General features: G+C 40.3%; 1 protein-coding gene across 1 annotated transcript in view; it reads right to left on the reverse strand.

Moving 5' to 3' along the window:
* Positions 1 to 17,396, reverse strand: part of LOC137621609 (golgin subfamily A member 2-like) — a 109,286-nt gene that overhangs the window by 53,944 nt on the left and 37,946 nt on the right. Inside the window, exons 6-7 of the mRNA XM_068352033.1 lie at positions 16,573 to 16,738; positions 9,637 to 9,778 (exon numbers count right to left, since the gene is read on the reverse strand). Coding sequence (XP_068208134.1) covers positions 9,637 to 9,778; positions 16,573 to 16,738 — 308 coding nt within the window. The remainder of the gene's footprint in view (positions 1 to 9,636; positions 9,779 to 16,572; positions 16,739 to 17,396) is intronic.

Consider the following 17,396-nt stretch of genomic DNA (forward strand, 5'->3'; position numbering starts at 1 on the left):
CAGGTATTGAGAGAGAAGTAAGATCGAGTAGCAACAGCATGGGTAAAGTGTTCTGCAATTCCTTTTGGTGAAACGAATAAAATTTTGAGAAGCATAAATAATGCATCTCCTACCCAACACAAATGAGGCATGGACACTTTGAAAAATATAGGATATTTTTAAGAAGTGTGACTACATAATGCTACGAGTCAAGGCTGGACAACATTGGGGAGATTATATTGTAATAGAGGAAAACATTATGTAGAAAGATGTGATATCCCATGGATGGAAAATAGATCAAGATGGTTAGGACAAAAAATGAGAATGGTGAGGAAGAATTAGTCAGAAAGGTACTTTACTAGATATGGAATTGGAGGCTCGGGGAACCCAACAGAGGCTAGAATACTCAAAGAAAAATGGGCGCAGCTGACAAACTAATCCAGATGGGAATTCAAGCAGAAAGTCTGAGATTATTACGATTATAAATATTATACTATCGATCATCTAAACACATGAGCCTCAACTTTGTGGTTCTGCTCATTTAATGAAGGGATTTTGACGAAGGAAAAATCTATTTCTGGGCGAGAGACCTGTGCCACCCAGTGAAATGCTCCTATAGCACCATTTCTAAGGAATATAACTGCTAAAATATTACCAGAGAAAAAAATGTATAGGAATGCTAGGTTGAACTAGCTCGCTCACCTATAGGTGTCGGTATAATCTAGGGCGAAACAGACCATAGGTCTCGTACCATTTAGATATCTCCTCTTCAAAATCCCTCAATAGTGAGGTGCGGTTCAACCTCCCCTGCCGCGCAGACTAGTACTACTAACTCTACCCACGCTTGCCCAGCACTCCTTATAGCACCCCTAAGTTTGGGGTCTGATCAGGGGGGGACAACTAGGGTGGGTTCACTGGGCGGCACAGGTCTCTCGCCCAGAAATAGATTTTTCCTTCGTCAAAATCCCTTTTCTGGGCTCAACCTGTGCCGGCCAGTGAAATAGTACCAGAGAAACGAACCCAAACTTCAGTAAATATAAGGGAACGAATTAAAATCAACATAACATAACAGTGGTTTAATCAAGAGTTGCAGTAGTAGACGATAGTCTTTTATAACATCAAAAACTGACAGGGTATAATATCCCAGGAAGGGATGACAAAATGTAAAAAAATATAACTTGAAAACAAAATATGATCTGAGGTCAGAATATCTTAGATAAAACCATATAAAACTGGACATAAAAGAAATATAATTTGCAGGACAGAATGTAAATATGACAATTAATAATAGAGATAAACAATATCTAAGACATAGGGACACCCATGGGTGACACAACAAACTGAACTCAGGTAGGAACTGTAAGTGAGGCAGGTAAGAGGAAGAAGATGGCAAGACATAGTACATTCAGGAATTAATTAGGAATTAATTTGTTCGGGGGATACCACGCTCCCTGCGGCTACGGTAGCGAGCTGAAGGGCCTATAGATGTTTAAGATAGTACCGCCTGAACACTAACGGGGATTTCCATCCGGTATATTTAGTAAGAACTGCAAAGTTCATGTGATGGAAAAAATTTATTGAGGTTGCTACCGCCCGTTATGTCATGGACGTGAGGGAAAGACTCAGGATTAGCCTGTTTGATAAAATACAAAATCTGTTGTCTGATCCCTTTTAAAGTTATAGTCCCTCCCTGTTCTCTGACGAACAAGGGTCCTGAGGTCTTATAGGAAGTCCTTGATAGAAAGGACTTTAGAGTGGCAACAGGGCACAGGGAAGGATCCTGAGGGAGCGGGATAATTTTCCAGGAGGACCATCTGTTCTGAGGGTCTTCATTTTTGGCCAAGAAGACTTTGTCTGGGGAGAGGAGGACTTCTCCTGATGGAAGGAACTCGATGTGGCCTGGATCTCTTGACAAGGTCTCTAATTCCGAAATTCTAGCGTCGAATGCTAAACTCACAAGGAATAGAGTTTTTCTGAGTAGAGGTATATACTCACATGAGTCGTTGATGGTTTCTGACGCCAGTTTGAGGACATCATTGAGAAACCAGGAAACCGAGTTAGGACGAATGGATGGTTTCAGTCTGGCACTAGCTCTTGGGATTGAAGCTAGCAATGAGCCTGTTAGATCTATATTAAACCCGAACAGGAAAATTTTCTTCAAGGCAGATTTAATGGTAGTAATAGTGTTAGCTGCCAAACCTGACTCAAACAAGGTCCTGAAAAGGGTAACTGTTAGGTTTAATGTCATAAAGACAACATTAGAATCCTTCAAAAACTTTGCTAGTTTTTTGACCGCTGAGTCATATTGACGAAGAGTGGAGTCTCTTTTATCTGATTCTAAGAAAGTATTCTGGGGATCTATGTTAGCCCTTGTGGGCCGCAAACTTTATGAGGTCCATAAAGTTAGGGCGTTCCGAATGTTTGAGGAAACGAACACAGTGCGCGTTTGTACTATTTGGGTCAAAGCCGGGTTGGGAATCTGGCGAGGGCGAAGACTCGGCTCCAGTAAAAGAGGAAACCAATTGCTCTTGGGTCAATTGGGGCCCACCAGGGCTACTTGACCTTTGAAGGTTCGAAGTTTGTCCAGCACCTTCATCAATAGGTTCACCGGTGGGAAAGATAAATCCTTTTCCAGGTGTTCCAGTTCAGAGACATGGCATCTGTGGCATAAGCCCGAGGGTCCAGGTTGGGGGCCACATAACATTTCAGTTTGTGGTTGGACTCCGTCGCGAAGAGGTCTACCTGGAGGTCTGGTACCTGGGAGAGGATCCACTGAAACGATTTCCGGTCTAGTGACCATTCTGATTCCAACGGGGACGCCCTTGAGAGTTCGTCTGCCACAACGTTCCGAACTCCAGCCAGATGGACAGCTGATAGGTGCCATTGGTTCGAGGCTGCTAGGGAAAAGAGTGCTACCATCACATGGTTGATGGTGCCTGACTTGGAGCCCCCTCTGTTTAGGTAACGAACTATAACTTCGTTGTCGAGAACTAGTCTTAGGTGTTGCTTCTTGGCCGGGGAAAGACGTTTTTAGAGTTAGTAAGACCTCCATGGCTTCTAGGACGTTTATATGGAACTGTTGGAACATTGTGGACCAAAGGCCCTGAACCTTCCTGTGTTGGGAATAACCTCCCCAACCTGATAGGAGGGTACCGTAGCGGGACCGATTTCGACAGGCTCTTGGTGGTTGTCCATGGGAGAAGCCTCTTCCGAAGAATGGGAGGAAGACGGGTCTTCTTGTCTCGAAATTTGTTGCTCGCTCTGGAGCGCCAAACCCGGTTTATGTCCTTCAGTTTCGCTTTCAGAAGAAGTTCTGTCACTGAAGCGAATTGTAGGGATCCTAGGGTCATCTCTTGGTTCCTTCTGGATGTTATCTTTTCCCCGAGAAAGCGTTTGGTATTCTTCGCAATCTCTATTCTCTTGGACCTGGGGAGACATAGGGTGTGAGAGCGTAGGCCCCATTGTAATCCCAGCCACTGAAACTTGGTCTTCGGTGTTAGGCGGGACTTTTGAAATTTATTTTGGATCCCAGAGACTGAAGATACTGGGTCACTTTGTTTGTCGCTTTGAGACAATCCTCGACGTTGTCTGACCAGATTAGCCAATCGTCCAGATATGCGACGACTTGGACCCCTTGGGTTCGAAGTTCTGGAATGACTGATTCCGCCAATTTCGTGAAGATTCTGGGCGCGATGTTGAGCCCGAAAGGCAACACTTTGAACGTGTAAGCCTTGTTGCCTAGTCTGAACCCTAGGAATGGGCGGAAATGTCTCGCTATTGGAACATGATAGTAATCATCGGTAAGATCGATGGAGGTGGTGACGGCCCCATGGGGAAGTAAGGTCCGTACCTGCGAGACGGTAAGTATGTGAAACTTGTCGCATTGAATGAACAAGTTTAGCCGGGCAAGATCGAGGATGACTCTCCAGGTGCCTGAGTCTTTTTTCGGGACTCTGAATAAGCGACCTTGAAACTTCAGATGTTTTGTTTCTTTGATCGCGTTCTTGCGCAATAGATCCTGGGTAAACAGGGTCAGATCCGGTGGCGGGAGTTGATGGAATTTGTTCGGTGGAGGAGGCCCTTCTATCCAACTCCACCCCAGGCCCTTGGAAATTATGCTGAAGGCCCCAGGACTGAACCTCCAGAGACCCCTGAACGCATAAAGCCTCCCTCCTACCTGAAGAATCTCAGTAGGTGGAGGGTTTTCCGCCACGGCCTCCACGTGATCCCTTTCCACGGGAGAAATATCTCCCCTTGCCTCTGTTCTGAAAGGATCCTCGTGAACCAAGGCCCCTGCCTCGCTGGTATCCTTGAGAGGAACCCCGGGACTCATAGGCAGGGTTATAAGCCGGTGAGGTGAACGAACTCAAAGCCACTTGGCTTTTAGGGAAGAGAACATATTCCTCTTGGGGCTGAGGCTTGGAGGTGGAGGGTTGGATGGTCTGAGCAACCGGGACCGGCTGGACTACCTGGAGAGGCTGGCGGAACTGGGCAGAGTTATAAGGACGTAGCCTTTTCCTGCCCCGGGATTGAACGTTCGACTGTTCGAACTTCCGTTTGGGAGTGAGACCCCAACGGACTTTGAGGTTCTGGTTCACCTTGGCAGCTTCGCTTAACACCGAGTTGACCATGTCCTCCGGGAACAGGTCCGGGCCCCAAGCGGAGGCTTTAATGAGTTTATTCGGCTCATGGCGGATAGTAGCCTCTGATAGAACATGTCTACGGCAACGTCTTCTGGCTACCAAGAAGTCATAGCAATCCGATAACAAGGATTGTAAGGTGGCCTTTATCATGACCTTAAAATCGTGTTCCCCCCATTGTTGTGGGAAAACATCTCCCCCACCGTCGAGACGTTTAGGCTCCTTCTAAACTTAGACCGGGACTCGAACTCGAGTCGAAATAAGGTTTCAGGAAGTCTTGGAAGACGTTCCCTAAATCGCGTCGACGCACAATCAGCAGATAACTTACCAGAGGTAAATGTTGACTGAATGTTAAGCCAACATTCATTACCTGATGGGAGCAGAAGAGATGTAGGGTCTGTCTCCCGAAGCTGGGGCAAAGGTTTGTCTTCGGCCACTGCCTGAAGAGCTAAGTTCACCATCTTGGTGACGCCAGGAGTAGGGGTCTGCTCGTCCACAAGAAACATAGTGTATGTGCTCTTGTGGGGAGTCAGCATGGTGTTCGTGCAACCCCACTCGTTCAGGGTTCTAACCCAAACAGACTGAGCCTGTTCTTTTGGGAAGGTAACGGTCTCCTTAGGGACCTTATCTAGCCGTGGTCCCTAAGACTTAACTGGTTTGGTGATTTGGAAGACCTGTGAGTCTTTGATAGGGGCTGGCGGGTAGCCTTAACTTTAGGGACAACAGGACGTGGCCTGACATCAGCCACGTTCTTCCTTGAAAACCCCTAAAAGGAAGAGACACAGGGTCTCTTTGGCCTGACACTCCGGGCGAACCCGCCAACCCAGATCTAAAGAGTCGCCAAGGTAGAAGTCAGGGAAGACTGCGAGCTCCGAAAGAGGGTATATCGTTACTAATGAACAAGGTAACTCCGTTGGGAATGTAAAATAAATAGATCGAGAATAAATGTTTAAACCGATCAATCACAAAGGAAATAAAATGAAAATCCCAAAAGATTATATCCGAAGTTAAAATTATAGATAGTAATGACAGGGGCACCTACAGTGTGTCCCATAGTAGGGTAGTAACCCAAAAAGATACGGGTGCTCCGACTTCCTAAAATAGACAGGTATGAAACCGGGATCAAAGGCTATGAACAAAATTCCGGACTGGTATAGTAACCGGGGGAAAAACTTTTCATAAATTAACTGACATTGTTAAAATAATTCCGTAAAAGGTGAAGATTATCAATGAAATAATATTGTCATAGCGAGAAATATACTATCCCGTCGGTACTGGGGAAGTATAGAATAATATAAAGATACATAAGTATCCCATAGCAGGTCAGTAACCTAAAGAGATCCGGTTGCTCCGAATTCTTAAATTAGACCAATATGAAACTGCGTAATAAGTTAAGATTATCAATGAAATAATATTGTCATCGCGAGAGATATACTATCCCGTTGCTACTTGGGAAGTATAGAATGAAATAAAGATACATGAGTATCCCATAATAGGTTAGTAACCTAAAAGGATCCGTTTGTTACGGATTCTTAAAATAGACCGATATGAAACCGGGGCAAAAAGCTATGAACAAACTCTAGGACCGGTTTAGTAACCGGGGAAAAACTTATAAATAAACTGACATTGTTAAAACAATTCCGTAATAAGTTAAGGTTATCAATGAAATAATATTGTCATAGCTTGAAATACACTATCCCGTCGTTACTTGGGAAGTATAGAATAAAATACAGATACATGAGTATCCCATAATAGGTTAATAACCTAAAAAGATCCGGGTGGACCGGATTCTTAAAATAGACCAATATGAAATCGGGGCAAAAGGCTATGAACAAAATTCGGACCGGTATAGTAACCGGGGAAAAAATTATCAAAAATTAACTGACATTGTTGAAACATAATAAGTTAAGATTATCAAAGAAATAATATTGTCATAGCGAGGAATATACCATCCCGTCATTACCAGGGAGGTATAAAAAGGATGTATAAATAAGGGATTAAATAGTAGAAAATAATAGTCCCGGACTGGGAACAGAAATACTTAAAGTAAACTTAAAGTTACATCCTTAATACATATAATAAAAAACTCCTATAATTATGATCCAATACATTAACATCCGTGAAAATATAGGGTTCCCGTAGGGAAAGTAGGAATCATAAACTGTGTCAGTGTCATCAGATCCGGCAGTATTGTAAGCCCGGAGGTCCCAATGTCTAATGACGGGAGGGTACGGTGGGAGAATGTACCGGGACGAAGGTAATGATTCGTGTAGAATGCTATGATTGTAGGTTAATAATATGTCCTACTACGAACGATAATGGCAGGAGGTACCGTATGATGGGGACACTCCTAACCTATAGATAAGGTCTCATTCCTAATTCCATTAAGCTAAAAGCAAAAGCCATACTAAGAAGGCGTAAAGTAGACTGCCCGATTACGTGGATAGGGCACGTGATATAGTCCCCGGCGGTCCCGACCCTCCTCCTCCCCCGACTGATGGCCAATCGAGACGACGGGAGGAGGGGGGGGAAACGAGAACCGCCCGGGATGAATGAGACTATGTAGCACCCCGTGAGATAATCTCGGTCCTCAGCAGGGTTGCCAGGTTGGCCTTTTTCCAGGCCCAAAAACCTCGTTTGGCCTTTTGAAATTGGTTGGCCTTTAATAACAATGAAAAAACTGGGTCTTAAATACTCTATTTTTGGCCTTTTTTCTAATAACAGGTTGGCCTTTTAAAGCTGTGGATGATTAGAAGTTGGCCTGTTCTCGTTTATAAAACCTGGCAACTCTGGGACTCCTCAGTATGTTGGAATGTTGAGGGAAGACTGAGGAACAAGCATGCTTGGCCCGTATGTCATAACCAACAACCATTGAGTGAGAGGAGAGACGTGCTCTGGGGGGGGATGGGGGGGTTTGTACAGGGGAATCACGTGGACAGGTGGTGGTAGGCAGGGCTACCAACTGGAGACCCCCTCAACACAACATGGAATACCCAAAAATATGATCATAATGGAGTTTGGCAATAAAAACAATATGAACTGTTAAAAATACTTAAAAGTAAATAATGAAAAAAGCGTAATCACGTAAAAATGGCTAGGCATGCTAAGTTAATAAGGCAAGAGAGGGACTCGAGCGAGTGGCACGGGAGGAGGCATGACGTCATCTCGGAAGATGGAAAACAGGGGTACCAACCTTACTACTGAACCGAACAGTAACACAAATAAAGAGCTACGCGAGAGTCCCACTCGAACCAAAACGTAAAACTATGTGGAGCGAAAATAAAACTAATAGTCAATATAACATCAAAGTGAAAAGCTCCTAGAAAAAACAGCAAAACAGTTCCCGCGGGAACGCTATCCACTATATGCACGAAGGCAGGCATACCAACATAACTGAGCCTTAATGATACGCTAACACTGATACCATAGTATAATAATGATAATGATACGCTATAGTTGCAAGAATATAATCGGTGTAAAGGTAAAATCTCCCAAAAAGTTCGAACGAATAACAATAATGAAAATAGCAACGAACGAACTAGTGAGAAAAGGCAGGACCGTGAAACCATGAACGGTTAGAAGGAACGCTAACACTATAAAACACTTCTGAAATAATAAAACAACGGTTACACTGCCCATTCACGCTTAAAACTCATGGATAAAGTACTTAACTTCGATGGAGTAACTTGGGATTCTGCCATCGATGCGTAGAGGAGAAAATAATGCAAAAAAACACCAAAAAAAACAAAACAAACTAAATTGTATCAGGTGCTAAAAAAGGAGTGATGGGCAAGCGTGGGTAGAGTTAGTAGTACTAGTCTGCGCGGCAGGGGAGGTTGAACCGCACCTCACTACTGAGGGATTTTGAAGAGGAGATATCTAAATGGTACGAGACCTCTGGTCTGTTTCGCCCTAGATTATACCGACACCTATAGGTGAGCGAGCTAGTTCAACCTAGCATTCCTATACATTTTTTTCTCTGGTAATATTTTAGCAGTTATATTCCTTAGAAGTGGTGCTATAGGAGCATTTCACTGGCCAGCACAGGTTGAGCCCAGAAAAATATTATAAATATTTTTAAAAATACTAGTACATTCCTATGAAAAATGTAAAATAGGATAACAGAAAAGTTTCATATGAATAAAGATCAGAAAAGAGTACTAAGGAGCTATTGCAAAGACAGTATTGTATATGCAAAAGGCATTTAAAATCAGTTTCTATATGAGAGTGGGATTGAGAGTTTTTACTAGTGACATTAACCTTATTCAATCTGAAAAGAATATTGGTGTGGTTTTTTTTTTCTCATTGGTTACTTATAATTGCCGTGGTTTCTAAAAAATCTTGGGTGATATGTGTTCCAAGTTCAATTTATGACCCAATTCATTGAAACAATTAGTTTCTGGTGGCCTTGCCTAACCTATATGGCAGGTTGAATACCAAGGATTATTCATGAATCATCAAATCTGCATGCTCATACCTCTAACACCCGCATATTTTGGTAGATAACTATAAAATCATTTAATAGAACCACAGATTTGTTTAGCCACTCTCTCCTAGGCTCACCTATTGGGTCTGATTTCAAATTAGAACTTAAAATTAAACACAGAGAAGTTCTAGAAGTTAGAAAAGAAAGTGAAATGAGATCAAAATGCAATTGATGAAAAGTACCGACAATTAGCAGAAAAAATGCAACTAGGGTCGAAGTTAGTACTATTGTAGAGTGCTGTTCAGACACAGCATAGAATTCTTTCCAGCAAAGGATCTTGATGATGATTATCTGTTGATTTATGTGGTTAGATTTATTGTATCTGAGTTACACGACCAAGTGCTGAGCAGGTGATATCATTCAGCATTGGGGTACACTGAAACAAAAGTTAAGAGTGGACAGCATATGGAAGAAAGGAATTGGGAATGGAGGTAAAGTAGTAAACTAAAAATTGGATGATTACCTGTTGCACTGTACATGATAATGATTACCCGCTGGTAATGACTATCAGTTGTACGTGATAATAATTACCTGTTGCACGTGCAGCTGTGACATGGCCAGCTGATTTTTAGTATCTGCCAGTTGAGTTGCGAGCTGTTCATAATCTTTCGTTTTGACGCTGAGCCGCTCTGTAAGCTCTGCAACCGATGCTTTGAGTTCTTCACACAGCTTGCTGAGGATATGATACTGTATATGTATACACTAATTTCCTTGTGAATAAGAAAAAGCTCATGAATTATTTAAAGCAAAGATATGTAATGTAAATATTAATTGAAGAAAAAGATAAAAGCAATTTGTAAATCATTGAAAAAATATCAATGTGCTTAGAATAAACATTTCAGTCAAGTCATGAACTGTATGTAAATTATTATCACTACAATGTATTATCAATATTATCATGATTAAGTAATTTTACCCAGTCACATTTACAAAAACAAATTTACTCACAAGGTCTGCCAATTGTAAACAGAAATTAACAAATATTACAAAGGTACAGTATAAGACTTAATAAGTATAAATTCTATACGAGCCAAACAACTTCAACTAATATAAAGTATATCATGCAGATGCTGTATACACTGGAACCTTGACATACGATTGCCCTAATATACGAATGTTTTGAGATACAACAGAAAATTTTCGAAAATATATGCTTTGATATACAATGAAATATTTGAGATACGATTTTGGGATGTGATAGTTCTATAGGCGACCGATAGAAGGCGTTCGGTCTGTTTGTTTGTTATTGCTGCATCCTTAACACTTTGTTGTGTAGTTCGTTGTATTTCTGCCTATTTTTCGTGTTATTTTGTCTATTTTATTATTTACCATGGGTCCCAAAGCTAAAGACAAAGCAGGTGATAAGAAAAAAAAACAAGAAAATTATTTCGAAAAGGCAATAATGCTTCCAAAACGAAATAGAATATTTGGTGTGAGAGAGAAATATGAATGATCTCTCTTTCTCTCTCTCTGTAATAAATGATTTACCATGGGTCCCACAGCTAAAGACAAAGCAGGTGATAAGTAAAAACATAAGAAAATTATTTCGAAAAGGCAATAATGCTTCCAAAACGAAATAGAATATTTGGTGAGAGAGAAATATGAATTCTGTGTGTGTGTGTGTGTGTGTGTGTGTGTGTGTGTAAAATAAATGAAATCTTTTTTTTCTTTGCTAAATCTCTTTAGACGCTGTATAATCAAGCACCACAGAGCTAAAAACTAAAATATCGTGCATCGGTGGTAGCATGTCTTATTAATAAGGGAATTATTTGATTCGAAAATTGAGGCTGACGACGGACTAGGCAGGGTTGATCAGCTGATTTGAATGTAAACAATGCATAAGATTATAATTCGCTATGTTTTTAATTATAAATATGATACTAAAATGTGAATATTACATGCATTATTATTGGATACAGTTAAGTAAAACGCCAGTGAGAAACAAGGACGAAACAAAATGACAAAGAGACAAGACAGGGGGAAGCGGTAGCGTGCGTGCATGTGTTCAGATTGTCTGGACCTTGCAGTAGCACATTTCCTAAGATAAATCTACGCTAAATCAAATAAATTAGCGAAATCTATGAATTTGGGAAATGCGACAAGGAATGAAAAATAGGAATGGGAATACGTGGAATGAGGGATTAGAAGGCGTTTAGAATGATTAATTAGATAAAAATGACGAATGAATGCTAAAAAAGTGAAGATGAATAAAATCGCGAAAAATAAAGACAACCCAAAGAGTTGGCACGATAGGCCCAGACCTGAAAGTGATGAAAGTCTGGAAAGTGGAGCCCAAAAGGCCAGACATGAAGGTGATGATGAGTAAGTGTTTACGTAATAAAAAAAAACTAAATAAAAATTCGTTTAGCAATGTTATTTCATATTTGTTTATTATGTAGTTATTAGTCTACATACGTAAATAAAAAGAAAACAAATCGTTCCCTGCCACCCATCCCTACCTCCTCCTCCTGCTGGCCTCACGTCATCTTTCGTTGTGGTAAGTTGAATTCCTTTATTTTTTTTTTTATTGATCTTATTAAATTTATTATCGTTTATCACATCACTATATTATTTTATCATTATGTGTGTTATTACTCGTTTATTTGTGTATAAATAGTGTATATTATATGTAATTTAGCTGTGTTTTGGTGTGGTTTAATAGCGCTAGAACGAATTAATGCATATTATATTATTTTGAATGGGAAAAATTGCTTTGAGATACAACTGTTTTGATATACAACGATGGTAACGGAACGAATCAAATTCGTATGTCAAGGTTCCACTGTATATAATACACAATACCTGTATTGTAGTATAAACTTGAATCTGATTTAAAACTTATAATGCACCCTTAGCAGACTAATGTTTGAATAGTCAGTTTTGTTCTATTCACAATTAACAATATACAAATTTATTTTCAAGGGAAGCATGGTATTAGTAAACATGATGTTAGAGATACCGTTCCAAAAAACAACTTCTTGGGGAAAAAATTAAATCAAAAGTAAAAAAAAAAGAAAAAAAAAATTATATGAAGTACAGTAGAGTACAGTACTATCTTATTAGACTTTGTTGAGAATCTAAAATCTAGAAACCATTTAATGCTTACTAACTAAAAACATAATGTAGCTTCTATAAAGTATACTGAGAAAATAAGATCCTCATGACATTTAAGCCTTGGTAAACCTGGGCCCTGGTTTTTCTAAAAGATATAACATTTTCAAAGTAATTTGTACTTTTCCTACTCATACAAACCCAAAGTCCTAATAGGAATACTGTATGCTATCAGTGTAGCTAGATCTCGACTGTTAAAACTATAATGAGGTTTTGGTAGCTATTGGTGGAATAATTTGAAGAACTTGGGTTTGTTTAGTTAGGAAAAATACAAACTACTATACTTTAAAACCTTGTAATTTTGTTCTACATGTATAAAAATTCTTGTCCTTTAATAGAAAACATCTCCTAAGGAAGGATGAAGTTCCTATAACAAAGCTGGCCGATTTAAAATCCAGGGATGTCCGAACACTTTGACCTGGGAAGGTATAAAAGTGTTGACTCCTGTCCACCTCGCATCACCTGAGAAAAATCTCAGATGATAGGCCGGGTTGAGGTACCATAGAAAATGGGTGATGTCCTACGAAGGTAGTCTAAATTTTCTTGCAGCCCATGCTTGCAATGAACGATCTTAGGTTCCTCTTTCACCAGTATCCTGAACTGATAAAGCTGGAATGAAGCAGATGCCAAAAATTCTGTAACACTTAGGTGTCCAATCGCGTGGTGTATGACCAGTGTATAATACTAATTTCATTATGATTGGTCATAACGGGACAACTCAAGCAGTGTGGTGATATGGAAGGCAAGGTCTGGGTTGTTGTCTCTGGAACTCTCTGAAGAGGGAAGGGAAGGTAGGTAGTACCTATCCTCCTGCATGGGAGTGCGCATGTTCAGTAGAAAACTGAGCAATGAAAGAAGGCTTATGCACTCCATATACTGTGCTGTGCTGTGTACAGATATGTATTCTTTAGGAAGGAAACATTCCTAATATGAAACATTTGGCCTGCTTAGGTGGTAAGAACGTACCAAGATTCTATAACAGAGTGGAAATGCTCTTAGTATGTACCAGTGGTTCTCTCATGTTCTTTGAAGTCTGAGCACCACTGAAGTGCCATGGAAATGTTCCGGCGCAGGAGAGGAACATGCGTGGGTACCAACATTCTGAGTGGCAGCGCTTGTGGTTGGTCACCTGGCAGTAGGAGTGCGATCTCCTGTATCTTGTACCAAAACACTTCCGTTGGAGAGTTGGGTTTATGTAAAGCGCTCATCCTCCTACGAAACTTTGTAGAGGAAAAGGTCAGTCTCATGAGATTTGGACTCCTCCTCTTGACACGAGAGGTCACAGGAGTTCATTCTTCAGAGTGAAGACGTCTCTCTGAAGAAGGTAGAGGGCAAGGGCAGTGGCCTTAATCTTGACCAACAGTTTGTGTATTCATTCTCGAAACGAATAGAGTACTGGTAGCAATAGAGTGAGCAACTGCACCTCAGACCAACCCACCTCCCTGTGTTGGGTTGGAGGGTGACACAATGACCCTCTCATGCGTACATGGGGCGAGGTTAGGCATTGTCTTCTAAGACGTTGAATGAACGATCTTCAGAGTTGGTTTCTTCTTCTTTTCGGAACATCTGGTGTCACGTCCAAAGGCTTATCAGCTCACGAAAATCCTATGTATTCTGGTACAGTACCAGACCGAGAATGGAATCAAAGTAAAATGGAAGAGAAAGTGACAACAAATTGAAGGTCTGACTCCTAAGAGGCCGAAGTGCTCCAAGTTCCCATGGCCTTAAAAGCTGGAGAAACCCTAATTACTTCAGTTCCTGATGAGCAAGCATAAGAGTGTGGCAATGAGCATTGCTCAGGCACTTTGTGTGAAGGCCTGTTGGTGGAGAGAAGTCTTGTCGTTGATAGCTTGTATGTGACGTGATGTCCCAATGATCTTCAGTGTGTTGAGATTGGTCATGATCTCCTCATCTCTCATTAACTGTCAGATGAAGGATGGGAAAGAGAGCAGAGCTCTTTATCCCGATCAAGGGTACAAGACTGTGTGTTGGTAACAGGTGCGTGAATATCAGTACTGTATCTTCTACTGGTTAGAGCTGGGTACGATCTTTGTATGTACCATCGTCGCATACGGCATACGGAGAGAGATCATCTGTGACACAAAATTGAGGGTACCGATGTTTGTTCCTGAAGAGGTAACTCTGCATACTGCTTCCTTCTCTACCAAAAGAGAGATTGTCCAATAAGGGAAAAGAGGGCAGGCCCTTACATTCCTAACAGCACTAAGCGTTCTCAAACTCGTACGAAACGGAGAACAGGTAGCAGACATGTGAGCACCTGTACCTTACACAGACATGTATGTTTGGCAATAAAAACCTTCCTGGTGTGTACCCACTAACCTAGTGAACGAGGCAAAATCGTACTGCGATCGCTTTTCCAAGTGAAATGTTCTCAGTACTTAACTCTTTCCCAAAGGGAGAGAAAAGGTAGAATCATGCGTACATAACTCTTATCGACTGGGCTCTTTGACTTTTTCCAAGACATCTTCTGTAAACCTTCTAGGAGACTTCATGAGCTCTATGATGAAGGAAAAGGAAGAGAGCCATTGCCTTATCTTTGATGAAGGAGAAAGCATTTGGTGTCTTGCGAGACCAAGTACTACAGGGAGCAATGTACCAAAACAACTCTGTGTTGGGTATGATCATGATCCTGGTATATATGGCTCATCCTGACATGTATCGTTCCTCTTGGCATGTACTATTCCTCTTGGTACGTACCCTCCTTGTGTAAGTGGAGCAAGGTCGATCGGGGAGACAACTGCTACCGATCAATCCTTCTAGGATGGTGTCATTTTCTTCTGAAAAAGTAGTACAGTAATAGTATTAAGTCTTAATGCCTGGAGGCCAATTGTATGTTGGTACCCAGAGAAAGTGGATCTCAGATACGTGTGGAAGTCAGGGATTAACTACTGCACTGTAATTTTTCCGTGGCTACTTTCCATTTGGTAAGGGTAAAAGACTCTTTAGATATGGTAAGCAGCTCTTCTAGGAGAACACTCCAATATCAAACCATTGTTCTCTAGTCTTGGGTAGGGCCATAGCCTCTCTACCATGGTCTTCCACTGTCTTGGGTTAGAGTTCTCTTGCTTGACAGTACACTCAGGCTCATTATTCTATGTTTCCTCATTTCCTTTCCTTACTGGTCTTATGGCATCCTGCTTTTCAAACTAGGGTTGTAGCTTAGATAGCAGTAGTAATAATAATAATAATAATGATAATAATAATAATAATAATTTCTTAATGTCTTCCAGGGATTGGGAATACACTGAAGGAATGAAGGGCAGCAAAATTTCCCTCAAATTTGGTAGCAGCATAGCCTTCTTCCTCCAACGATCATGATTATGTTACCGTCCTCATCCCAAGATCACACTTGCAAAGAAATAAACAGCAAACAGGACTGCTGTCTAACAGAAACAAGAATGTGGACATTGGCAGTTGCACAGACAACTGCCACACAGTTACAGTTATTGGAAAACAGCTGCAAGTCCTGTCTTCCTTAACCTCCCTCATACATGATGCTTTGCCAATAAATTATCTAAAAGAAAAGCAAAAGATTAAAACAGCTAGATGAAGGTGCCGGAAGTTTGTCTCCACTAACCAGTGGCTGAAAGAAAGTTGCTACTCGGCATGCTGGTGATGAGGCCGGGCTTTCCCACCAGTAACTACCAACACCTCATTATAATTCTAACAGCCAAATTTTAGCTACGCTGAAAACCTAATGTACTGTACTCCTATTAACGGACAAGACTTTGTATACGTATATGAACAATTAAATTCTTCGTATACGTATAAGAACAATTAAATTTTGGTAGTACTGTGAACCTATTTGCATCTTAGATATGCCACTAATGCTTTACCAGGAAAGTATGGTTTACATAATCAAGTTGTATTATGTATTTTATTTTAAAATATGCATTACTAAAGAATATTCTCTAGGGAAAGAGATGTTCCCTATTTGTTTTATCATCATTATAGTTTTTTTCATTGCTATAAAATTTTTAAACAACTAGATTAAAGGTCATAAATTATTGTAATTACAATTAGGTTGATCTATACTATTTAGTAATAGTTTACTGTTCGGTAGTAATGTACTGTCATTCAAAGAGATGGATAAAATTATTCTGCCTGAAGGATAGCACAGTACAGCAAATTGCTTATAGAACTGCAATAACAAACTCCTCCAAATCAGTTCACAAACAATTTGAGGTTTTTGAAACATTCATGAAAATTGAGTTTTCAAACCACAAAAGGGATTTTGATGAAGGAAAAATCTATTTCTGGGCAAAGAATGCATACCCAAGCATACTGTATAGTTTAAGACAAATTACTCAATAAGATTAAACAAATAATACATACTTGAGCTTGAAATTGGACATCTTATTGACATCTAGGTCTTTGGAAATATTAGTTTGTTGGCCTTTCAGAGCATCATACTGGGATGTCAAGTCTTTTAGGCTGGATTCCAGCTCGCTCACTCTCTGTCGAGAACCGCTAAGCCTTCCATCCAATTCTGATACTTCACCTGAAATGTAAATAAAGTGGGATATTTAGATCCTAATTTTGCATACATCTGTATACTTCCCACACCAAATATGAGAGAAACATAAATGAGCATTTTATGCAAACATCTTTAGCCAAATTCTTCATTTGAAATAAATCTTATTTATTGTAATATATGCTTAATGTACAGTAATTCTCATACAGGAACGCTATTGAAAGAGATATAAAAAAACTGTCAGCAAAATTTAAAATACAGTACTATATTATCTAATCCTAAACCTAAGTGCAACATTTATTATTATATTTATTTTTGTTATGTCATTACTAAGTAATTTAGGCAGACCAATAACCTAATCAATAATGAAAATTGAAAATTAAAAGTCGAATTGCACAGCAAAGTGGAAAGGCACCATTAAGAACCGATGAAAGGTGAAAGGTACAAACAACAATTGCCGAGGAAAGGGGAGACTATAAGTGGTGACAACCCTAAGGGACTGGGACTTACAAACTCTATAATATAAATACGAATTGCTTGTAACAGGGAGTAAAAAATAAAGACCTGTATGAATGCTCATGAAATCATATAAAAACAAACAGATGAAGAGTTAGACAAGATATGACTTTAACACGACAGAGAACGGAATCGAAAAAGAAAGATGGGGCAAAGAGATGTTTATGAT

The sequence above is a fragment of the Palaemon carinicauda genome, chromosome 28 (assembly GCF_036898095.1).
Source record: "Palaemon carinicauda isolate YSFRI2023 chromosome 28, ASM3689809v2, whole genome shotgun sequence".
In the NCBI taxonomy this organism is placed as follows: Eukaryota; Metazoa; Arthropoda; class Malacostraca; order Decapoda; family Palaemonidae; genus Palaemon; species Palaemon carinicauda.